The 26,093-nt window shown below is 44.5% G+C and overlaps 1 protein-coding gene across 5 annotated transcripts in view; it reads left to right on the top strand.

The window, feature by feature from the left end:
* The window catches only part of FRMD3 (FERM domain containing 3), a 231,577-nt gene that overhangs the window by 101,245 nt on the left and 104,239 nt on the right, over positions 1 to 26,093 (top strand). For 3 of the 5 annotated variants that reach the window (XM_056523864.1, XM_056523855.1, XM_056523847.1), the window contains exon 2: positions 23,711 to 23,815. In XM_056523864.1, coding sequence (XP_056379839.1) covers positions 23,711 to 23,815 — 105 coding nt within the window. Of the gene's footprint in view, positions 1 to 23,710; positions 23,816 to 26,093 lie in introns of those variants that run through there. The other 2 variants (XM_056523882.1, XM_056523874.1) reach the window with 1 other exon arrangement.

The raw sequence follows: 26,093 nt of genomic DNA, 5'->3' as shown, positions 1-26,093 counted from the left end.
GTAATGGAGCTTCTCTGGTGATGAGAATGAGCCGGCTGCATGGACTCTGGAGAGTAGTAGACTTTGTGAAAGTGATGAATTACTACTGAAAAAATGCAGTGGGAGTCAGTGCATTCCTTACAAGAACTAGGACATGTTTTGCATTGGAAAGAGCCTTATTATTAATGTCATTAATGTATGTCCAGCGCATGCCAGACGGGCACTTGTTCAGCACACACAGATTGGTATGCAAGTAGGCTTTCTATTAGGATGTGGGCAGCACAATGTACATTGTCTGTTGAATACAAATGCTGCCCTGAGAATTTCCCCACTTCACTTGTATGTCTTGTGACTTTGTTTTTATTTTGCCACTTGTGACGTTCTGCCTATGCATGCTAGAAAGGGATTTCCCAGAACCCTTTCTTCATTAAATGTGTTCTGTATAACAAAATATTGTATGGAAGCATCAAAACAGTTTCTAACTGTATATTTTTTAACTGTGTTTAACAATATTGTAAGGTTATGTTCACATCAGTGTTGTTCATATCTTCTATAAAATGTCCGTTATTGACACATGACAGAAAAAAAATACTGCATGCCTGGTATTTTTTTCCATTATAAATAACTGAAGTAAAGCATAACTGATAATAAATGAGTATAGGGGTGCATTCACACTACGTTTGTGCAATACGGCTGCTGGATCCTGTATCAGTTTTATTGCTGGTGTAGTGAAGAAAACTGTATACTGTAGCGTAATGTGACCCTTCGCACAGGGACACAGTTTTTTGCTTTACAGCCCTCTCCCCTTCCCTCCATCCCCACTACCCTCTCTTAGGGGGACGGGGACACAGTACCTGCACCACTTAGACAGACTGTGGAGCGCAGGCAGAGAAGTGCTCCACAGCCTTTCTCCCACCAGCCGCGACGCATATCTACCATCCCCCACTACCTATTGCAAGGCTACAACTCCCACAGCATGCCCATACAGTGAGGACATGCTGGGGGTTGTAGTCTTGGAACAGCTAGCGGGTGGATGGTGGATGTGTGCAGGGTAGGTGGGTGGGTGGGAGAAAGGCTGGCAGATGTGTGGGGAAACTTTGTCCTAGTCTCCCTGAGATAGGATAGCTGGGATGGAGTAAAAGAGAGCGGGCTGTAAAGCAGAAAACTGTGTCCCTGTGTGGGGGGGTCGCATTCGGCTACTGGGACACAGTTTTCCCCATTACACGGACTGAAAACCACGGAATTTAGCGAGCGGGGTTTCAGTCTGGCAGCCGGTGGCGGTGGTAGGACCTCGGGTAGTGTGAACATACCCTTGAGATGTTCTCAATTTCTCTAAGACTGGGTTCACATATATCAGTCGTCCGGTACAGTTTCCCTCCGTCGTGCACCGGAGGGAAACTGATGCTAGAACTGATCCCATTCATTTGAATGGGACAGTTCACAATCATCCAGTGTCTCAATATTGACGCCGGATGGTTGGACATGCTGGAGGGCACCGGACAGGGGAACGCAGCTTGCTGCGTTCCCCTGTCCGTTGCCCAGAAACAATGGACGCCGCATGCCATACAACTGATGACAAGTTTTGATCAGTTGCGTCGAGATTTAGGCTGAGTTCACCTATGCCGGATGCCGGACATATGTGAACCCAGCCTAACAGAGTTGAGTAACGGAAATCAAAAACGCTGATGTAAACCTACCCTAAGTCATATTCTGTAGCACAGTGTTTTCCGAACAGTTCGCCTCCAGCTGTTGCAAAACTACAACTGCCAGCATGCCCGGACAGCTATTGGCTTTTTTTGCAAAAGCTGGAGGTACACTGTTTGGACACTGCTGTAGCACAACTGAGGATAGACACCTGTTCATTGTAATGGTTCCCTAAATATTTAAAGGGGTAATTCAGTGGAAAACTTTTTTTTTTTTAAATCAACTGGTGCCAGAAAGTTAAACAGATCTGTAAATTACTTCTATTAAAAAATCTTAATCCTTCCTGTACATTTTAGGAGCTGTAAACTAAAGAGAAATACAAAAAAAGAAATGCATTTCCTCTGATGTCATGACCACAGTACTCTCAGCTGACCTCTGCTGTCCATTTTAGGAACTGTCCAGAGCAGGAGAAAATCCCCCATAGCAAACATATCAGGTCAGCAGAGAGCACTGTGGTCATGACATCAGAGGAAATGCATTTCTTTTTTGGATTTCTCTTTAGTATACAGCCCCTAAAAACTACTGGAAGGGTTAAGATTTTTTAATAGAAGTAATTTACAAATCTGTTTAACTTTCTGGCACCAGTTGATTTAAAAAAAAAAAAAAGTTTTCCACGGGAGTACCCCTTTAAGAGCATGCCCACACGACGTGCTTATGTCCTGTCATACCAAGTGTTATTGCTGTGACCTGGACTTTTCATTTGCCTTGTTCTACAGATGCAGAATTCATATTTTTTATTAGCCTTCATTGAAAGGTAAATAAAGTAAGAATTTTATTTATTTTCTCCGATATATCAGTTCTAAAGGCAGCTGCACACTGCAGTGATATATCTTTTATATCGTCTTCTCACTTGGAAACATATCCTGTATAGACAATGCGTAAGACTTTCCATTCTCGATCTTGATGTCAAAATAACCTTGGGGTTTTTAATAGGAGAAGTGGAAAGCCAGCAGCCTGTTTAATGTGTGTACTTTGCTGTATTTTCCAATAAAACACAGACTGTTTTTGTTGCTGCTTGCCAGTCACTAGGATTTTACTCCATTTCCATGGCAACCTGAGTGACAATTTATTAGGCCAGTCTGTGTGCCAGTCTATTTCTTGTTCGGTGCCTCGGTGTTCTTTGTGGCAGGTTTGAGCTGCACAGAAGATTTGTTTGCACTAGAAAAAAAAAAGAACCACCTAATAACAGCTCCATAAATACCAAACTTAAAGTATGAGGCTGGAAGGAGAGGTTGCCTAGGAAATATAAGGTGGTGGAGGTCTGCTTATTTACAATGTTATTAGAAGTACACACCATTTAGCTATAAAACTATATGTGGCTGCTTTCACACCTAGTATCATTTTGGAAAAGCAAGATTTTTGTGGTGTTTTTTCCGGCATTTTTTCCAGTGCTATTTTTACTTTTTTTTACTACCTCAATTTACTACTACAACTCTTTTTTAACTACTACTTATACTTACAATCACCATACTATTAGTGTCAGTCAGTGGTGCAATGTACAGCAGTATTGCCCTGTTCATTTAAATAGGCCAACGCTGCAGTAGCTTGAACCACCACTACATTATGGCAATTGCAAGTATGAGCCAAGGAGAGGCTGCAGCATTCGTATCAGCACTGCAGCCCCTTAAACGAAAACTGTCACCCTGATCACCCACACTAAACCCAATACACAGGGTTATAGTCTGGATGACCAGGAGTGCAAAGAGGGGTCATTTACTAAATTCTATCCAATGGCTCCTGTGATATTGCTCAATGAAATTCCTGTTCTCAATTTCGGTTACCTGAGTGCAGGAGGCGGGGCCCCGATGGCTGTCCGCCCCCCTGCTTTTATCTGCCTCCTGAAACAATCTGCCTCTATTAGTATATTCAAATTCTGCCTCTATTAGTATATTCAAATTTACAAACAGCTCTCATGTCCTAGTGACATGAGTCGCATGTCACGTGAGCGCTGCGCTCCGAGGCGGGAGCACATGCGCTCTGGCACAGTAGCAGAGCGCTCTGAGCATCACTAGGACGTGAGAGCTGTTTATAAACTAACTGCGCTTGCGCACGTGCCTCAGAGCGCAGTGCAGAATTTGAATACACTAATAGAGAAAGATTGTTTCAGGGGGCAGAAATAAGCAGGGGGCGGACAGTCATCGGGGCCCCGTCTCCTGTGCAAAGGTAACCGAATTGAGAATGGGAGTTTCAGTGGCTCACTGGATGGAATTTGGTAAGTGACCCCTCTTTGCACTCCTGGTCACCCACACTATATCCCTGTGTATTTGGTTTAGTGTGGGTGATCAGGGTGACAGTTTTCCTTTAAAAATGCTGATCAGCAGGGGTACCAAGAGCTGTACTGCTGCCAATCTAACATTGAGGGATTATCCTGAGGACCGGCTATCAGTTTTATAAGGCTAGATAATCCCGTTAAATGGTTTGTGTAGAACTGGGCCATCTCTATGTTTTAATCTATACTATTATACTATACTATTTTAATCTTACTATTTTTATTACTAAACATCACACTATGCAAACTTTGCATCGTGGTTGTTGATTTGATCTCATCTGCAGGTGTAATTCTATTAAAGGCCCATTTACATGGCTGAATGATCATGTATAGGAGCCCTCATTCTCAATTAATGGACCGTAAAATAGGGGCAGCAATTATCGGATGAATGAGAAAATCATTGTTATCAGCCTCATATTGCCCTGTGTAAACCGAATGTGTGGCCAACAATGATGAAATTAAAGGTCCATCTTTCCATGGCTGAATCAATAAAATAATCAGGCCGTCCTTCAATTGTATCCATGTAAAGGGCTATCAAACAAGCACTGATCATCACGATCAGCATGAGTAAAAGCGCCTTTAGTGTACTTGTCATGAGAAAAAATTTTAGACTTGTCACAGAGACGTGTCAAAGGTTTTGATCAGGAGAACGAGCGGGGATAAGCACGATCTTTGTCTCGCTGCTCCTTTGTATGTCAATGCTGACAGATACAGCTGGTGACCTTCTGAATGAGCTTAACAGACAAGTCAAAGCAGTGGGCCATCCTTTTTCTAAGGGTATATCGTCACATGTATATTTTGCAAGCGGAATATCCACTGTGGAAAATGCGCAAGCGGATTTGGTTGCTACCAGTTAATGTTTCCAAAAACTGATTTGTAGCTATTAAAAGCGATATTGTAATGTTTTATTCCCCAGATCTTTCATATAATGAATGTCCAACACTGCTTATTATCAGATGTGCATGTATGTAAAATGTGGTTGGTTATACAAGTGCTTAATATTAATGAACATATTTCATGAGAATGATTGGTTGTCCTCATATGCTCCCAAAATCAATGATGCATTAGGAGAAGACCATGAAAATAGTGCTTACTGAACATTTTCTCTAACAAGGTCATTGAGGCCATCGGTAAAGAAACTAGCTTACCTATAGAAGAGTTTACTAGCGGTCATCAGAGAGAGACCATGAAACCTAATGAGGCTTCTAACAAGCCATGTCTTAGGCTCCAGGATCCATTACTTGTTTTCATGGATCTGGGTTACATCACAGACACATTTATTTCGCTTTACCTCCAAGCACAGTATAATTCTGTGCTGTTTGAAGTCAATTGAGTAGGAGATCAATAAAAAATAAATTAGTCTTGTGTCATTATCTTTGCATGCAGTGCAGTAATTCCGGTTATTATCCTGCTTCTGGAGCAGTCAGCAGTAGGAAAACAGCAATTCTGATAGGTGATGGATTTAAGGCTGCTGAGCCATTACGATACAGATGTGTGCACCATTCTGTGGTTGCTTTATGTCTAGCATGAGACATTTCGGAATAAAGAACGACTTTAAGTATGATCAACAGAAATCCTGAAATGTTTATGTAAAAAGGGGGAACTTATTACACTCTTCACCAGCACAGAATTGCCCAGTTTATTTGCACAAGCCCAGTTGTGGAAAAAGGTTTATGCAAACTTAGTGCTGGGCGGTATGACCAAAAATGTGTATCACGATATTTTTCAAACTTATGGCGGTTCCACAGTATTTGACAGTATTTTTTTTCTCACTCACTTCCCCCTTACCACCATACTCCCCCCCTCCTCAAATGAATTATCATCCGTAGTGCGCTGGGGAACTAATCATATATGACTCGCGGGCGCTGTCCTGCTTTTCCTCCCCCCACACAGCACTGTCCCCACATCAGGGGACTAATCAATTTACCCGCAATCGCTGATCTCCTTTTCCTCCTGTGAACTGTGGCGCTTGAAATGAATGAGTTGTGAGCCGCGGGCGCAGGACGGAGAACGGAAGCTGTCACCTCCCTCTGCATGCGCTGAAAGCCAGTGGGCCATGAGCGCTGCAGAAGTTTTGATCAGAAGCGCCTGCGGGTAACATGATTAGTCCCCCGATGTGGGGACAGGGCTGTGGCTGACAATTCATTCAGTGGGGGGGAGGAAAAGCAAGACAGCACCCATGGGTCATATAGGATTAGTTCCCCAGCGCACTGCAGCTGATAATTCATTCATTTGAGGGGGGAAGTGCCAGACCGGTATTGCTGTATAGGGAAAAATTCATACCGTACAGAAAAAACATACCGGGGGATCACGGTTTTAGGTCCGGTGGAAAACCGGAGCAAAAATGAGCCGACTGGAGTCAGCGTCTCACTCCGGTTGGCTCATTGAAATGAATTACATACGGGCGGCATACGGCATGGATACGGGAGCGCCCGGTTTTAGCTCCCCCCAGCTGTACGTGGTCCCGTATGGCTGAAAACGTGATGTGAACCCAGCCTTAGTAAGATTGTATCTTTAAAAAGGCTTAAAGATTGAGCTAATACTCTTGTAAGGTTTGTGTAATTAATGACTCTATGTCCTGAACATAATTACTGCAAATGAACTAATTAGATTTGCACTTGAGTAAATGTGGATTTGTTAAATTAGAGCGATGCTGATATGTGCTCCTACGGTCTTCTTCTACCTTGGGACTGGATTATTTTAGTGCATCCAAATTGTGAAGAAGGTATGACTTTGTCTCAAAGATTTCACAATTAAATGACTACATGGTTGAAGAGGTAAAAATCTATGTTCATGTTCAGACTATTGTTTAAGAGGATATATTAAACAACGAGAGAGTTCAGCACTTTGCTAAGATCACTGTTCTTCCTGTAGATCAGGAGGACACTCTTTTGATCGGAGGGCATGTAGAACTCGGCTACAGAAGGACTTACAGCTTCGAGATTCGTAAAATTCTCAGACTTTATTAAACATTTTACAAAAATACATCACTGGTATAGACAACGCTTTTGGTCCGGTAAATGTCCTTATTCATGGCCAAAAAACACAATAGCAATTGCAATATTCAAGACGTACACGTAATACAAACTATGTAAAAATACACCACCCATGAAAAATGTCAGATTATTATTTCTAAATATTGTTCGAGTGAAAGGTATCCTTCTACTGAACCAACCTGTAAGAATGCTCTAAATGAACATGCATAAATTAATACTATTTCAAATACTGTATTTGTATATTCTGTTTACAGTAAGCATGGATGAGGGAAGCGAGTGGGGCAGAGAGGGAGTGGGTAAGATTAGAGAAAGAGAAAGACAAAATAATGTAGTCCATATGTCTCTTATGCCTATAGGAGGCAGTACATACATCTCGTGTTGTTTGCTACCAGTAATGTGTTTTTACAAGATGTCCAATACTGTATGAAAAATTTACAAACCTGGTTGCCTCCACACACGCTTGACACCATCTAAATCAAATAAGTTTATCTTGGAACCACAGGACATGGTTCCAGTAATTCATGTCCTTCGTCTGTCTGTCTTCAGCAAACTGTGCGCAGGATCATCTTAAGAAGAGGTTGCCCTCTGGGACAAAAGCCATGCAGACCAATTTGATGCAGTGTGCAGCGTATGGTCTGACCACTGACAGGCTGATCCCCCCACTCCTTTAACCTCTGCAGTAATGCTGGCAGCACTCATATGTCTATTTCCCAAAGACAACCTCTGGATATGATGCTGAGCATGTGCACTCTGCTTCCTTGGCCGACCATAGTGGTAGTGAGACCTATTCTGAGTGGAACCTGTCCTGTGAAACCGGTGTATGGTCTTGCCCACCATGCTGTAGCTCAGTTATAAGGTTGTGGCAATCTTCTTTTATGTAGAGCAAAAATTCTCTCTCTCTCTTTTTTTTTTTTTTTTTTTTTTTTTAGATCATCTGAGAGTTCTTGCCATAAAATATGAGACCAGAGATAAGACACTTTTTCCCTGAGACATTGTAACTCACTCTCACATGACACCGGGGGGGCCCAATGTGTACATTTCCACTTAGGGGTGTACTCACTTTTGGTGCAAAGGTTTTTACACTAATGGCTGTGTTGAGTTATTTTGAGGGGACACAACATTAAACACTGTTATACAGGCTGTGCACTCACTAAGTACACTGTGGTAGGTTTTAACATTTAAAATAATTTTAATGCTGGATATTGACCCTACAATTTTTCTGAGAGAAGGAAAATAAAACCAGTCTGCTAGTAGGCAAACATTAGCTGTGATGGAGAAGAACATTTATAGGAATCTGAGAGGACAGGAACAATCAACTATTGTAATACAAACAAGATGGAACCCAGCAGCAACCAAACTAAACTGAAGCCTTTTCCCTGCAACGTCCCCAGAGACAGAAATGCATATTGCTTTTCTTTAAAAATTGCATTCAGCTGAGACTGAAAAACTTACAAAGTCTTCCATCAAGCCATCAAGGTCTAAAAGTTATATAGTTTGAATACCATGCTATAAGCATTTTATTTATCATTATAAAAGAACATATTCCTTACTCTTTTTTTTTTTAACTCTATAACTGATCTCCTAATAGAAGCTCATCATATTGGCCTGACAGAACCGATCCCTCATAAACCCTGTCACGATTCGGCTAGCTGATAGTGGATCCTCTGTGTCAGCGAGGGATTGGCGTGGACCGTGCCGGTGGACCGGTTCTAAGAAGCTACTGGTATTCACCAGAGCCCGCCGCAAAGCGGGATGGTCTTGCTGCGGCGGTAGCAACCAGGTCGTATCCACTGGCAACGGCACAACCTCGCTGACTGCTGAGAAGGCGTGGGACAGAAGGACTAGGCAGAGACAAGGTCAGACGTAGCAGAAGGTCGGGGCAGGCGGCAAGGTTCATAGTCAATATGGAATTAGCAGGAGGTCAGGAACACAGTATGGGTAACACAGTAATAGCTTTCTCAAGGCACAAGGCAACAAGATCCGGCCAGGAAGTGCAGGGGAAGTGAGATCATATAGCCAGGGAGCAGGTGGAAACTAATTAGGGAGATTGGGCCAGGCACCATCATTGGTGCACTGGCCCTTTAAAACTCAGAGAGCTGGCGCGCGCGCGCCCTAGAGAGCGGAGCCGCGCGCGCCAGAGCATGATAGCCGGGGACCGGGACAGGTAAGTGACTTGGGATGAGATTCGCGAGCGGGCGCGTCCCGCTATGCGAATCGCATCCCCGCCGGCAATGTCAGTGCAGCGCTCCCGGTCAGCGGGTCTGATCGGGGCGCTGCAGGGAGAGAAACGCCGCGAGCGCTTCGGGGAGGAGCAGGGACCCGGAGCGCTCAGCGTAACAGTACCCCCCCCCTTAGGTCTCCCCTCTTTTTGTCGGGATGTCGCTCCACCTGGGACGAGGAAATTGGGAGCGATTGTACAGTCTCCTTCTGGGGGACAGTGAAGTCCTGGGTATACTCATGAATGGCAGACCGGTCAGAAGGAGTGGGAATGGGGAGGGGGGGCAGAGGGTGAGGCTTGGCACGGGGCAGGGTGTCACCAGGACGGGAGCTATGAGGAGGCACGGCACAGTCCTGATAGGCCTTGGGGAGACCAGGCACAGGAGGATATACTGAGGCCCGACAGACGGGGCTGGGAGCAGACGTGAGGCATTTCTTGCGGCAAGCAGGACCCCAATTCTCGATCTCCCCGGTGGTCCAGTCAAGGGTGGGAGAATGGTGCTGGAGCCATGGCAGACCGAGAAGGACTTCAGATGTGCAGCCGGGCAAAACCAAAAATTCAATCTTCTCGAGATGTGGTCCAATGTTCATAAGCAGGGGCACTGTGCGATAACGCACAGTGCAGTGCAACTTGACTCCGTTGACTGAAGAAATGTAGAGCGGCTTGATGAGACGGGTCACCGGGATGCAGTACCTATCAAGCAAAGAGGCCAGAATAAAATTTCCAGAAGAACCAGAGTCCAAGACGGCCACGGCAGAGAAGGAGGAGTTGGCAGAAGGAGAAATCCATACGGGCACAGTGAGACATGGAGAAGCAGACTCCGTACCCAGAGACGCCAGGCCCACATGAGCAGGTTGCGTGCGTGCATTTTCCAGACGTGGAGGATGAATAGGGCAATCCACCAAGAAATGTTCGGTACTAGCGCAGTACAGACATAGATTTTTATCCCTACGGCGAGACCTCTCTTCAAGAGTCAGGCGAGACCGATCTACTTGCATAGGCTCCTTGGCGGGAGGCACAGGGGTAGATTGCAAGGGATACCGTGAGAGAGGTGCCCAGGGATTAAGGTCTTTTTCCTGGCGGAGTTCCTGGTGTCTTTCCGAAAAACGCATGTCAATGCGGGTGGCCAAATGGATAAGTTCATGCAGGTTGGCAGGAATCTCTCGTGCGGCCAGCACATCTTTGATGTTACTGAATAGGCCCTTTTTAAAGGTCGCGCAGAGAGCCTCGTTGTTCCAAGATAATTCGGAAGCGAGAGTACGAAATCGGATGGCGTACTCGCCTACTGAAGAATTACCCTGGACCAGGTTCAGCAGGGCAGTCTCGGCAGAAGAAGCTCGGGCTGGTTCCTCGAAGACACTGCGAACCTCAGAGAAGAAGGAGTGTACAGTGGCGGTGACGGGGTCATCGCAGTCCCATAGCGGTGTGGCCCAAGACAAAGCCTTCCCAGACAGGAGACTGACCACGAAAGCCACCTTCGACCGTTCTGTAGGAAATTAGTCCGACAACATCTCCAAATGTAGGGAACATTGTGACAGAAAACCACGGCAGAGTCTAGAGTCCCCATCAAATTTGTCCGGCAGGGACAAGCGGAGGTTAGGAGCGGCCACTCGCTGAGGAGGAGGTGCAGGAGATGGTGGCTGCGGTTGCAGCTGCTGTAGCTGCGACTGAAGTTGCTGTACCATGGTGGACACTTGCGACAGCTGGTGACTTAGATGGGCGATCTGTCGGGATTGTTGGGCGACACAGTAATAGCTTTCTCAAGGCACAAGGCAACAAGATCCGGCCAGGAAGTGCAGGGGAAGTGAGATCATATAGCCAGGGAGCAGGTGGAAACTAATTAGGGAGATTGGGCCAGGCACCATCATTGGTGCACTGGCCCTTTAAATCTCAGAGAGCTGGCGCGCGCGCGCCCTAGAGAGCGGAGCCGCGCGCCAGAGCATGACAGCCGGGGACCGGCACAGGTAAGTGACTTGGGATGAGATTCGCGAGCGGGCGCGTCCCGCTATGCGAATCGCATCCCCGCCGGCAATGTCAGTGCAGCGCTCCCGGTCAGCGGGTCTGACCGGGGCGCTGCAGGGAGAGAAACGCCGCGAGAGCTTCGGGGAGGAGCAGGGACCCGGAGCGCTCAGTGTAACAAACCCATGTTGGTACTGTGTTAGAAGGTTATTTTTATTAAGATATTCCAGAATTGTATCACTTAGAAACCTCTCAAAAATCTTACCCTCAACAGATGTTAAACTTACAGGCCTATAGTCCCCTATAGTATAGGACTCTTTTTTGAATATTGTACCACATTTGCTAAGCACCAATCCCGTGGAAAGTTTAAATATAAGGAATAAGGGTCTGTCTAGCACGGTACTTAATTCCTGCAAAACCCCGGGATGGATGTAATCTAGGCTTGGTGATTTGTGTGTTGTAAAGTTTAAAGGCAGCGCCACACTTCTTGTTGGGTTAAGCTGTTCTAAGATGTTATTTTCTTACCTAAATATTGGGGGAGCACTAAACACTAAGTAAAATACTTTATGGGAAAAATTAATTGAAAAGTATTGCTAATTGGAATGAGGCTTCAGAATGGGCACAGGCTTATTTCACACCTGTAACATTTCCATTTTATTGTCAGAGCAAAAGAATTTCAATGAAGGCAATTCTGGATCCATAACACATTGCTTTCCAATGGGTTCCATTGACTATAAGGGGATAATTTGGTTTGCATCACAGTGTTGGTAGATTCACTGCAAAAAAATTGTGTTCCATGTTTTCTCTGCAAATTTGATAGAATCTGCAATAAAGGCTACTAATAGAACCTTCAAAGCAAATGTTATCTATACCTTATAGAAAGAGACAAATCAGGTTTGAGAGACAGAAGAATTGACTGCATGCAGTAATTTTTCCGCCACGATGTCCTGTCACTGTGTAACGCCCGTAATGAATTACGGGCATATACGGGTGCAAACGGGTAGTTACAAAACCCCATAGGCTGCAATGCAATTTAGTCATGGCCGTCAGGGGTTTTGTAACGGCCGGGCTTTGCCGATATAGTGACAGAACTGGTGACGGAAGTTCCTAAACAGAACCATTTCATAGTGTGAAAGAGGCCTTAGTCTGTTGCCACGATGCCAAGGATGCCCTCTAAAAGGACTGAAGAATGTCCGCACATTTCATCACTTAGTATAATCTGTGTTTTATTGGAGAACCATTGGAGCTTTTTAATTGTCTGTAAAATCTTGTCAACAGTAGAGCAGAAAACAAACAGCAAAATCCGGTTAATTCACTCACCATATGCTTGGACCGCGCTTAAGGGATTTGTGAGACTATTTCAGCTGTGCATTATATGCGAGCCATTAATCACCCAGCAGATGAGATGGACTCCAGTCAGCTGATCTGCTTTCACCCTTTAGGAACATTTTATTTCTTGGGATTCCATAGCTTTTTCTGGTCAGTTCTTTAGAAAGCCTTATAGTTTAGGGGAAAACACAAACTGTGACTTTCACTTGTACAATTAAATCTGCTGTAGAGATGAAACTAACATGACAAATAAATGTTTACATTACACAGCTTTCAAAAACCAGTAAAATTCCACCATTGCTTTACAATTATTGCCATGAAAAGACCGGAAATGGTTGACAAAGATATCGGTTTACAGTGATGAAAAAAAGTATTTGACCCCTTTCGTATTTTGTACTTTTGTCCACTGACAAAGAAATAATCAGTCAATAATTTAATACGGTAATCAGTTAGTTGAACAGTGAGAAAATAACTACAAAGAAATCCTAAAAATAGTGCATTTTAAATAAGAAATGAATTGATTTGAAATAAGTATTTAATCACCTAATCATTTAATCATCAAGATTCCTGGCTCCCAGGTGTATTTTACACAGGTAACAAGGGAGGCTCTTTAAGGGAGTGCTCCTGATCTCAGTTTATTACCTTTATAAAAAACACCTGCCCACCGAAGCAATCAGATTCCAAACTCTCCACCATGGCCAAGATCAAAGAACTGCCTAAGGAAGTCAAGGATAAGATCGTAGGCATATGTTTTTTTCTTGATGAATGTTTACCCAGTTTTTTTGTAGTCGAAAGTTGTTGCAGCCTGTTTCCGTGCGACCTTTCATTTAGAGCATTCTAGAACCATAACCAAGTTGTGGGCTGTTTTAGGAGAGTATTTGCAGTGGTTAGTGATTTATCAAGTGCAACTTTTTTGGGGGAAAAAAAGCTCCTTTACTCAGACTAACTCCCACCAGCCCTACAAAAGCATCTAAACTGGCAGCATGATTTGGCCGTGTGACAAATTTATCAAGTGCTGTGTGACATTTAATTAATTTGACACACACACACCACAAACTCCCTTCAACATTTCTGTAGAGTAGAGTAGACCAAAAATGCCCTCCCACGGCCCCAGCTGTTATAAACTTCTCACCAAGCTGCTTGACGATGGTCTTGTAGGTCATTTCAGCCTTGCATATGTTTACCATCTTGTCCCTGACATCCTTGGACAGCTTTTTGGTCTTGGCCATGGTGGGGAGTTTGGGATGTGATTGATTACTTCTGTAAACAGGTGTCTTTAATACAGGTAACAAGCTGAGATTAGGAGCAGTCCCTTAAAGAGAGTGCTCCTAATCTCAGTTATTACTTGTATAAAAGACACATGGGAGCCAGAAAGCTTGTTGATTGATTGGGGATCAAGTACTTATTTCACTGAGTAAAATGCAGGTCAATTCATTACTTATTTGAAATGCATTTATATATTTTTGGTTGTTAATTTGTCTCTCACTGTTCAAATAATCCTGCCATTAAAATTATAAAGTGATCACTTTTTTGTGAGTGGGCAAATGAATAAAATCAGAAGGGTTTCAAATGTTTTTTTTTATTTTTTATTTACTGTACCATTAAAATGATCCAACTAGTGGCAGGGAGCCATCAAGTAAATGCTTGATGGACAAAGTACACAGAGAGCATTGCAATTCTGCCATTGTACTAATGAGCAACCACTCCAAAAACAATGCCATCTACACTGTGTCCCTGATAACCCTAGTCATGTTCCAAGGCTCATTATAGGGTTTATTCAGCCATACAAATATTATAAAATTTTGCTGGAGCGGCATAAATAAATAAATAAATAAAAAAAACAATCCTTCTGTGATGTCTTCCGGTTCCCCACAACTTCCGCTATTTCCTACTTCCGAGATGGAGTACTTAGCCAATCACTTAATGAGATGGGACACTGCTGCAGTCAGTGATTGGCTGAGCGGGCCTTCATTGCTGTGAGCACTCCGACTTGGATATAGTGGGAGTTATAGGGATCATAAGATGTCAGAGAAGTGGCCCTGAAGGACAGAGATAGGTGAGTATGTGCTTTTTCCATTTTCTATTTCATGCCACCCCTAACAAAACATAATTTTGTCTTTATTAGCTAATAAATCCTATCGTTCTACCTGCATGCTGCCATGACTAAGGGATGTATTAGACAGCCCGATGGCTGTCTAATAGGAGCACAGATTGCTCCTTTACCAAGCCTGTTTCACAGTTCAGTATCGGATAGCCAGGGCTGTACAAATGATTGCTGGATCGTTCTTGTGTCCCTTTACTTTTCTCATTCATATGCCGCTCATGCCCTATTACCCAGGGCAATGTGCGGCTGATGAACAAGTTTTTTTTTTTTTTTTTTTTTTTTTTAAACCTGTCAAAACCCTGTGATCAGATGATGAACAAGCATATACAAACCAGCAGACGTTCATGGAATACATTTTCAAACCAGCAGACCTGTATAGCGATGTATACTGTGGCATACCTGCGTTCACAGGACTGAACACATTCTGCTAGTGAGTACATTAAGGCCATTTCTAAGTGTATATTGTCACTTAGTAGATTACATTTGCCCCATTGAACTAAATAGGTCAGCAGGTTCTGCTAGATTGCCAATGTATATCACAAACAGATCATTTCATCATATCACGGAATAGGTCATTTTAGATGTGTACATTCTTGAAGGGGGGTTATCTTTAGATAGATGTATACAACTAGTAGTATGCTCAATGCCTTGTCTATATCGTCAGGGTGCCACTTAACGTGGTGATACCAGCCAAAGAGTTATTTGTTTAGCGTCTCAATGTTTAATTATAATTTGTAAGTTTAAATGTATGGGATATCATTTTATGTTGTGTTTTATATTTGTTTTGTATGACAGCTAAAAGTTCAGTGTTTCTTTTACTAGATTTCAGTGTGTGTGGTGCCGTACTGGCTAGCATGACTGATAAAAATACCACCTATAATATATATATATAAGATCTCTGCCTGACACCTTTAGAATACTTTTTGAGTTTTGAGCCTTAAAACTGGCTGCTCAACTTGTAGGTTGAAAGGACAGGTCTCATACAGTTTGGCTAAGCAGTAGAACAGCCTATAGTTGCAAAACATGTAACAAGTTTAGGGTATGCAGACATTAGGCTGATTCAATGCTTACCAGAAAGTATGATAAAATACATGAAGTGTGCCTGTAGCTCTGAATAAAATATAACATTGATGCTCACAGCCTGCATGATATTTTCGGTGACCAAACACTAAGGAGCATTATCTGTTTAACACTAATCCCCATACTGGAGCTTTACAACGAGGGGGCAGTGTTATCCTATACATAAAGTATATTTAGGCTCCTGAATTATCTCCTCAACTGCCAAATATGTTATGCACAGACAAAATCTTTAACACATTTATAAACAGGTGCCCTATACTAGAAAAAAGCTGACACCTAAGGTAGAGGCTAATGGAAAGAGATAATAATGATGAGAAAGAATATGGAGTAAGAAAAACATGGTAGGTTCTTCCTAAAAGATTATAAAGAGTATATTTGTGCAATAGTTTAGAAAATCGGGCACAACTTATCAACAGGTCTTCACTATTGGGTGCTGATTGCATTGTGTTAGTATATGGAATGCTTGGTGATCACACCAGGTTTGTTACTTTAAAGGAGCCTGAACTGCGAGTCATAGGTGTGGGCAATACTAGCCCTGCCGGTGTGAGGTGCAAAACTGCGCCCCATGCAGAGCTGTGCAGTTCTGCACCTCCCTCAGGCCCGTACACAGCTCCCTCCTCGCCCCTCCGTCAGGAGGATGATGTAGATTCTCACAGCCCCACTCCTGGACGCAGATTTTGAAAGCTGTGAAAATCTACATCCAGGGGGCTGTGCAAGCGGCGCTGTGGGAATCCCTCTCCTCCTGAGGGAGGTGCATGACAACTTACGTCCAGGAGTGGGGCTGTGAGAATCCCTTTCCTCCTGAGGGAGGTGCATGACAACTTACGTCCAGGAGTGGGGCTGTGAGAATCCCTTTCCTCCTGAGGGAGGTGCATGACAACTTACGTCCAGGAGTGGGGCTGTGGGAATCCCTTTCCTCCTGAGGGAGGTGCATGACAACTTACGTCCAGGAGTGGGGCTGTGAGAATCCCTTTCCTCCTGAGGGAGGTGCATGACAACTTACGTCCAGGAGTGGGGCTGTGAGAATCCCTTTCCTCCTGAGGGAGGTGCATGACAACTTACGTCCAGGAGTGGGGCTGTGGGAATCCCTCTCCTCCTGAGGGAGGTGCATGACAACTTACGTCCAGGAGTGGGGCTGTTGGAATCCTACTCCTCCTGAGGGAGGTGCATGACAACTTACGTCCAGGAGTGGGGCTGTGAGAATCCCTTTCTTCCTGAGGGAGGTGCATGACAACTTACGTCCAGGAGTGGGGCTGTGAGAATCCCTCTCCTCCTGAGGGAGGTGCATGACAATTTACGTCCAGGAGTGGGGCTGTGGGAATCCCTCTCCTCCTGAGGGAGGTGCATGACAACTTACGTCCAGGAGTGGGGCTGTTGGAATCCTACTCCTCCTGAGGGAGGTGCATGACAACTTACGTCCAGGAGTGGGGCTGTGAGAATCCCTTTCTTCCTGAGGGAGGTGCATGACAATTTACGTCCAGGAGTGGGGCTGTGAGAATCCCTTACCTCCTGAGGGAGGTGCATGACAACTTACGTCCAGGAGTGGGGCTGTGGGAATCCCTCTCCTCCTGAGGGAGGTGCATGACAACTTACGTCCAGGAGTGGGGCTGTGAGAATCCCTCTCCTCCTGAGGGAGGTGCATGACAATTTACGTCCAGGAGTGGGGCTGTGGGAATCCCTCTCCTCCTGAGGGAGGTGCATGACAACTTACGTCCAGGAGTGGGGCTGTGAGAATCCCTCTCCTCCTGAGGGAGGTGCATGACAACTTACGTCCAGGAGTGGGGCTGTGGGAATCCCTCTCCTCCTGAGGGAGGTGCATGACAACTTACGTCCAGGAGTGGGGCTGTGAGAATCCCTCTCCTCCTGAGGGAGGTGCATGACAATTTACGTCCAGGAGTGGGGCTGTGGGAATCCCTCTCCTCCTGAGGGAGGTGCATGACAATTTACGTCCAGGAGTGGGGCTGTGAGAATCCCTTTCTTCCTGAGGGAGGTGCATGACAATTTACGTCCAGGAGTGGGGCTGTGAGAATCCCTTTCCTCCTGAGGGAGGTGCATGACAACTTACGTCCAGGAGTGGGGCTGTGAGAATCCCTCTCTTCCTGAGGGAGGTGCATGACAATTTACGTCCAGGAGTGGGGCTGTGGGAATCCCTCTCCTCCTGAGGGAGGTGCATGACAATTTACGTCCAGGAGTGGGGCTGTGAGAATCCCTTTCTTCCTGAGGGAGGTGCATGACAATTTACGTCCAGGAGTGGGGCTGTGAGAATCCCTTTCTTCCTGAGGGAGGTGCATGACAACTTACGTCCAGGAGTGGGGCTGTGGGAATCCCTCTCCTCCTGAGGGAGGTGCATGACAACTTACGTCCAGGAGTGGGGCTGTTGGAATCCTACTCCTCCTGAGGGAGGTGCATGACAACTTACGTCCAGGAGTGGGGCTGTGAGAATCCCTTTCTTCCTGAGGGAGGTGCATGACAACTTACGTCCAGGAGTGGGGCTGTGAGAATCCCTCTCCTCCTGAGGGAGGTGCATGACAATTTACGTCCAGGAGTGGGGCTGTGGGAATCCCTCTCCTCCTGAGGGAGGTGCATGACAACTTACGTCCAGGAGTGGGGCTGTTGGAATCCTACTCCTCCTGAGGGAGGTGCATGACAACTTACGTCCAGGAGTGGGGCTGTGAGAATCCCTTTCTTCCTGAGGGAGGTGCATGACAATTTACGTCCAGGAGTGGGGCTGTGAGAATCCCTTACCTCCTGAGGGAGGTGCATGACAACTTACGTCCAGGAGTGGGGCTGTGGGAATCCCTCTCCTCCTGAGGGAGGTGCATGACAACTTACGTCCAGGAGTGGGGCTGTGAGAATCCCTCTCCTCCTGAGGGAGGTGCATGACAATTTACGTCCAGGAGTGGGGCTGTGGGAATCCCTCTCCTCCTGAGGGAGGTGCATGACAACTTACGTCCAGGAGTGGGGCTGTGAGAATCCCTCTCCTCCTGAGGGAGGTGCATGACAACTTACGTCCAGGAGTGGGGCTGTGGGAATCCCTCTCCTCCTGAGGGAGGTGCATGACAACTTACGTCCAGGAGTGGGGCTGTGAGAATCCCTCTCCTCCTGAGGGAGGTGCATGACAATTTACGTCCAGGAGTGGGGCTGTGGGAATCCCTCTCCTCCTGAGGGAGGTGCATGACAATTTACGTCCAGGAGTGGGGCTGTGAGAATCCCTTTCTTCCTGAGGGAGGTGCATGACAATTTACGTCCAGGAGTGGGGCTGTGAGAATCCCTTTCCTCCTGAGGGAGGTGCATGACAACTTACGTCCAGGAGTGGGGCTGTGAGAATCCCTCTCTTCCTGAGGGAGGTGCATGACAATTTACGTCCAGGAGTGGGGCTGTGGGAATCCCTCTCCTCCTGAGGGAGGTGCATGACAATTTACGTCCAGGAGTGGGGCTGTGAGAATCCCTTTCTTCCTGAGGGAGGTGCATGACAATTTACGTCCAGGAGTGGGGCTGTGAGAATCCCTTTCTTCCTGAGGGAGGTGCATGACAACTTACGTCCAGGAGTGGGGCTGTGGGAATCCCTCTCCTCCTGAGGGAGGTGCATGACAATTTACGTCCAGGAGTGGGGCTGTGGGAATCCCTCTCCTCCTGAGGGAGGTGCATGACAACTTACGTCCAGGAGTGGGGCTGTGAGAATCCCTTTCCTCCTGAGGGAGGTGCATGACAACTTACGTCCAGGAGTGGGGCTGTGAGAATCTACATCCTCATCCTTGGGAGGTGCAGAACTGCGTCCTGCCCAGCTCTGCCTTCCCCCTCCCCTCACTGTATGTTCGGAAATCTCCGGACATCTGAGGGGAGGGGCCAACGCTAAATTGCACTGGGTGCAGTTTTGCACCTCACACCGGCCTTGATTGATAGATTTATTTGTTTAGGTATATAGAGAGATCTATCAATAAAGGTTGGAGAGGTGGGAAAAGACTGCCTTGGACCGTCCTGATGACTCATGGTTCAGGTGGCATGAAAGTGAAGAAAAGTACCCTTTAAGGTGAGGTTTGTCAATAGTTTAGAGCACAGCAGTGTAAATTCTGATGTGAAAACTATAGGCCAAATCTATTAATCTTCCTGAAACCAAATCTGTCTGAATATGCACATAACAACCAATTAAAACTACGCTTTTATTTTACCAGAGTTCATTAGGATATGAAAGCTGAGCTGTGATTGGTTGTCATAGGCAGAACCTAATAGTTTTATTTTCAGGCAGATTGATAAATCTGGGTCTATATTTTTTTTCTTTAAATGGGCACTGTCATTAAAAAAAATTTTGCTATTGCACTCCTTATGGTAAATAAAAAAATCTTTCTAATGTACTTTGTTTAAAAAAATTATTTTTTCTGTGTTTTATTTGTGTTTGAAAAAGCTGCCACTACTTGTCCAGAGCACATTTCCCCCTATCTCTTGCACAGGCTTTGAACTCTCTCTGGCCTGGCAGAAGTCCAAAATCAGGAAATACAGTCTGGAGTGCTGAGGGGGTGTTGCAGCCTTAGCCAATCATAGCTCATCTCACACTGAACTGCTCTGAGCTGTGTGTGGCAGAGTAAGGGAGGAAGTTCTTCCCTGTATGGCTTCAGATGATGTCACGCCTGCAGGAGAATGCCCCTTCCTAGCAGGGCCGGACTGGAAATTTCCCGGTGAGCTGCTTTGAGATGTGGCTGCATTTTTTTCCCCTCCAGCGGCCGCCAGGGCCGGACCATCATTGGCGCTCATGGAGTGCTTGCTCCGGGCCTCGTGCCCGCAGGGGGCCCCCTTCACATTAGGGACATCCCTGTGTCCCGAAAAATCTTTTCGGGACACAAGGATGCCTCGGTTACCTCTCTGCTGCCCCGCGTTAACTTTAAAAACACAGGGACCGCCGAGAGGTAACAGAGCAGAGCAGCTCCGGTCCCGGGACCTACTGCTATGGCCTATAGGGATGGGGAAATCAGCATTGTATTAGGGAGATGGGGGAATCAGCATTGTATTAGGGGGAGGGGGGATCAGCATTGTATTAGGGGGAGGGGCGATCAGCATGGTTTTGGTGGAGGGTGGATCAGCATTGTATTAGGTGAGAAGGGATCAGCATTGTATTAGGGGGATGAGAGGGGGATCAGCAGTGTATTAGGGGGATGGGACATAGGCGGGTCAGCATTAGGGGGAGGGGAACAGCAGTGTATTAGGTGAGAAGGGATCAGCAGTGTATTAGGGGGTTGGGGATGGGAGAGGAGGGGGGTCAGCATTAGGGGGAGGGGAACAGCAGTGTATTAGGGGGAGGGGGGTCTGCAGTGTATTAGTGGGGGGGGGAGTCTGCAGTGTATTCGATTAGGGAGTCAGCATTGTATTAGAGTGCAGGAAAGAGTTGAGGACGGGAAAGATCTGACATGGGAATTTGAGATGAGGCATTTTTAGATTATACTGTATTATGTAGGGGTCTAAAGTTAGGCAACTTGGGCTGTGGTGATTATATATTTTAATATTATATATATTTGTGGGGAAGGAAATGTAAATAGGTTGAGGGAGAAAGACTAGGGTGATAGTATTATACATTGCAATATGATATATTTTTGGTTTAGAGCAGGGGTAGGTCACCTTCGACTCTCCAGCTGTTTTGGACTACATCTCCAATAAGGCTTGCAAAGCATCATGGGAGGTGTAGTCCACAACATCTGGAGTGGCAACAGGATGTCTACCCCTGGTTTACCTTTTATTAACAAGAAAATGACGACGTGCTGGTATAATGATGCAACACTATGGGGCTGGTATGTAATTTTTTCCAGGGCTGGTTTTCACACCCAGTCCAGCTCTGCTTTCCAGTCTGCGAATCTGACTGAAATTGAGCAGAAAATACATAGCAATATCAAGGTAGAAAATTAGAAAATAAAGGCAGGGGGTGGTTTATCATGATGGGGGTAGTGAACTGAGAGGATAATAAAATTTAACAAGATCATGACAGGTACACTTTAATATATCTGTGATTCAAGTTACTTTTCAGGATACGCTTGCCTTTCTGTGAACATGAAGAGCAGCACTATCTTGGGCCATTCTATAACTTGTATATGGTATTTATCTATATAATTACTTGCAGTTCTCCCCCCTCCGTAGACTTGTCTTGCAGACACAGGACAAAGCTTAGCTAATTTTTAAAGGAAAACTGTCAGCTTGCTCTCCTGCACTAACCAGCGGTACTGGCTGGTAGTGCTGGGGAAGCTGATCAGTTTGATGCTTACCGTGCCCGGATCTGCCGTGCCGTTCAGCCGTAATGTTCGATTTTCGGTATATATGCTAATGAGGTGCTAACTGGCACCGGCCAGCCTAACTGGCACTCTGACGTCACCGCCGCCGGCAGCGCAGCCTAGCTCATCAATATTCCTCCCCTTCCTCCACCTCTCCCTCTTCTCCCCACTCTGTAATGAAGAGAGAGGGGAGGAATATTCATGAGCTGGGCAGCGCTGCGGCCAGCGGCGGTGACGTCAGAGTGCCAGTTAGCCCGGCCAGTGCCAGTTAGCACCTCATTAGCATATAACGAAGATTGAAGATTACGGCTGAACAGCATGGCGGATTGGGGCACGGTGGATCCGGGCACGGTAGGCATCAAACTGATCAGCGTCCCCCGCACTAACCAGCCAGTACCACTGGTTAGTGCGGGGGACGCTGATCAGGGGAGAAAGCTGACAGTTTTCCTTTAAAGAAATTAAATTGAGGGGGTAGAGGGAAAGAGTTTGACAACAGGAAAAGTAGTTTTTTTTCTTTTTAAATAAGATAAATTACAGCGTTTCTTATATCTAGTACTATTGATTTATGAAATTTTGTTCAAATTACAGTATTTATTTAAATGGTAGGGAAGGCCTACCAGAGATTCATACTGTATGTTTCCTGTAAGAAGGTTTCTTTATTATTAAATTTAAATTCAGAAATTCTGCCCCTAAAGTTTTTGGATGTTTTAAGAAGCTAATGTTAATAATCTGTAATTTAATAATCTGTAATTTAAACATGTTAATAATCTGTAACTTAATAATTTGTAAATTAAACATGTTAATAATCTGTAATTTAAACATGTTAATAATCTGTAACTTTTTAATAAGGGTTTTCTTTATTGTATCATGTACATGTTGTGCTTTAAACTTTTATTTTTTCTTTTGTACCAAATTGTACAATGGCACAGAGGATGTAGTAATAAATAATAATAATATAAATTTTTGTACTCTTCCCAGGCTGCCGCAATAAAAATATTAAACTTTAACTTACCTTCCGCTGCTCCCCTGGTGCTGCTGGAATTGGTTTTCTTGCTTCTGACATGTAACACTGCACTGAGCAAATCATCGGCCGCAGCAATGTCCCACTTCGGCTGGTGATAGCAGTGTCTTGTAAAGGGCCCAGGCACCAGAAAGATGGCACATGACACTGCTGCTCAACCTATCATCAGCCGAAACGGGAGAATACGAACACCTGCGATTAGCTCTGTGTTACGTGTCGGGCCCCAGAAGCAGAAAGAAGATCCATGCCAGAGGACAAGAGACCAATCCCAGCAGCACTAAGGGAGCTGCAGATGGTAAGTTAAAGCTTTTTTTTTTTTTTTATTCCGGCAGCCTGGGCAGAATGTAAAAAATAAAAAATAAATCACTGGCTAACCTCTTAAAATAAAAGTTCAATTTTGGCATAGTTTTAAAGGTTTTATTTTTGCTTCTTTAAATTTAAAAACCTATCTTTACAATAGGATATTAATATTAGATTGGCGAGGGTTCGATTGTTAATACCCCCTCAGATCAGCTTACTGCTTTTCACCAATTATTGTGGACCCTTCAGAAAACTGATCTAGTATAGATGACTTATGCTGAGGATAGCACTTGAAATCCCCTAGATTGTAAGACAACAGTAGCAATTAAATAGAAATGTAGTTACAGGTTTTCTTCCTAATTTCACTGACATATCAATGGCCTTTAAACTAGTCTAGACTTTCCCTGCACAGCAACCTCTCACTCATATTTACCAAAGACACCTAGACTCTAATCATATTCTTATACCTAACAATTGTTTTGTTTTTTTTTTTATTCCAGAAAGAGACCAAAGGCCAATTTCTCATTGATCATATCTGCAATCACTACAGTTTGTTGGAAAAGGACTATTTTGGAATCCGCTTTGTTGACCCAGAAAAGCAAAGAGTATGTATTTTTGTTTATCTATACTTTCTTTACAGAAACATAAAGCTTTGTTAAATGTTTTAACCCATGTATCTCTTTAAATGGTAATAACTTTAGAACGCTTTTTCTGAGCGGAGCGATTCTGAGAGTGTTTTTTCGTGACATATTGTACTTTATATAAGTGGTGAATTTTTGTTGACACATGCAGAATTTTTTGGGAAAAACTGGGAAAAAATTTTTTTACATTTTTTTTATGGTGTACACTGTGCAGTAAAAGTGATGTTATATTTATTCTGTGGGTCAGTACGATTATGACGATACCCATTTTATATGGCTTTCTATGTTCTTTTTCCTTTTCTGAGCAAAATTCTTTTTCTGCCATTCATTTTCCTACAGCCGTAACTTTTTTATTTTTCGTCCAATGCTATTAAGTAAGGGCTTATTTTTTGCGGGATGAGCTGTACTTTTTATTGGTATCATTTATTTTTGTGCTACGTGCTACCTTTTTGATCTTTTGCACTTTTTTTTTTTTTTTACGGCGTTCACCGTGCGGGATAATTTACATTATAGTTTTATAGTACACGGACGGACGTGGCAATACCTATTATGTATATGATTTGTGTTTTTCATCTTTTTTGGTGATAATGCGGGGCTTTTTTGAGGAAAGGGGCATTTTTTGATTTTTTTTTTTACATTTCATACTTTTATTGAAGAACTTTTTATTTAATTTTTTACACTTTTTACAGGTTATACTGTACTGCAATACATTTGTACTGCAGCACAGTATGACCTGATGAGCTGCACACACTACAGCCTGTGGCTGGATCTCACAGGCTTCCGTAGCAGGCAGACAGGAGGTCATGATCTGACCTCCTGCTGCCATAGCAACCAACGGCAACCCGTGTTCGTATTGCGCCGCCGCGGTTGGAGAACAGGGGAGAGCGCTCCCCCTGTCAACACCATAGATGCTGTGATCAGGATTGATCACGGCATCTAGGGGGTTAATGCTGCCAGGACCTGCATGATCCGGCAGCTGCGGCGGGACTCCGGCTGTGATTAACAGCTGGGTCCCGTCGCCGATCTCCTGTGCTGCCCGCGGCACTGTCAGAGATCTCTATGACGTATGCATACGTCCAATTGCGCAAACTTGTCGGATGATTGGACGTATGCATACGTCCTATAGCGGGAAGGGGTTAAGGGGAATCAAAATGTAGCAAGGAGACATAAAGCCCCTACTTTTCTTTACCAATGAACTCTTACATTCTGGTAGGTGGAACACTTGAGCCTAATTTACATAATATGCATTATATGGTGAAACTGGAAAGGACTATAAAGATAAGAAAGGTATGCCAAACTCATGATGACTAGCCCAATTTAGCCATGTGCTTGTTTTCACCCATGTTTTCTGCTAACAAGTCAGCTTTAATTTTGTATTAGGATTAGTTATATAATAAATTGTGACTATGTTTTTTTTCATGAGGAGATGGTAGTTATTGTATGGGACTGCCAAATACACATGATCTGATGATGCATTAAAGGGGATCTCTGGTGGAAAACAAATGTTTTCAAGTTAACTGGTGTCAGAAAGTCAAAGATTTACAGATTTGTGTATTACTATTACTTCTATTTAAAATCCTTCACCCTTATTAGCTGCTGTATACTACAGAGAAAGTTGTGTAGTTCTTTCCAGACTGACCACATTGCTCTCTGCTGCCACCTCTGTCCGTGTTAGGAACTGTACATAGTAGAAACAATTCCTCATAGCAAACCTCTTCTGCTCTGGACGGTTCCCCCCATTAAACGGAATTTACCATGACTAATTTTCCACAGCAAACTTTTATATATTTTTTTTAAGTTGAATGAAAATAAATTTCTGCCTGTTAAAAATAATGCAGAAATGACATTACTTCCTTGTGTCTGTTTTCTTTTTATCCTCTCCCCTTTTCATATGAAAATCTCACATATTTTGCTCTGAACTTCGTTTCCCAGCAGTCATTACTCATTCCTGTGCTGCATAGTGAAAGTCATCCATCAGGAGATCTAATCTTTGCAATGTTAAAGTTATCTCTTCTCTTGTACAGCATACAATTAGAGATGAGCGAACTTACAGTAAATTTGATTCGTCACGAACTTCTCGGCTCGGCAGTTGATGACTTTTCCTGCATAAATTAGTTCAGCTTTCAGGTGCTCCGGTGGGCTGGAAAAGGTGGATACAGTCCTAGGAGACTCTTTCCTAGGAATGTATCCACCTTTTCCAGCCCACCGGAGCACCTGAAGGCTGAACTAATTTACGCAGGAT

Source organism: Hyla sarda, chromosome 1, assembly GCF_029499605.1.
Source record: "Hyla sarda isolate aHylSar1 chromosome 1, aHylSar1.hap1, whole genome shotgun sequence".
Taxonomy (NCBI): Eukaryota; Metazoa; Chordata; class Amphibia; order Anura; family Hylidae; genus Hyla; species Hyla sarda.
The sequence above is the reverse complement of the archived record's forward strand: the minus strand, read 5'-3'. Positions and strand labels throughout refer to the sequence as shown.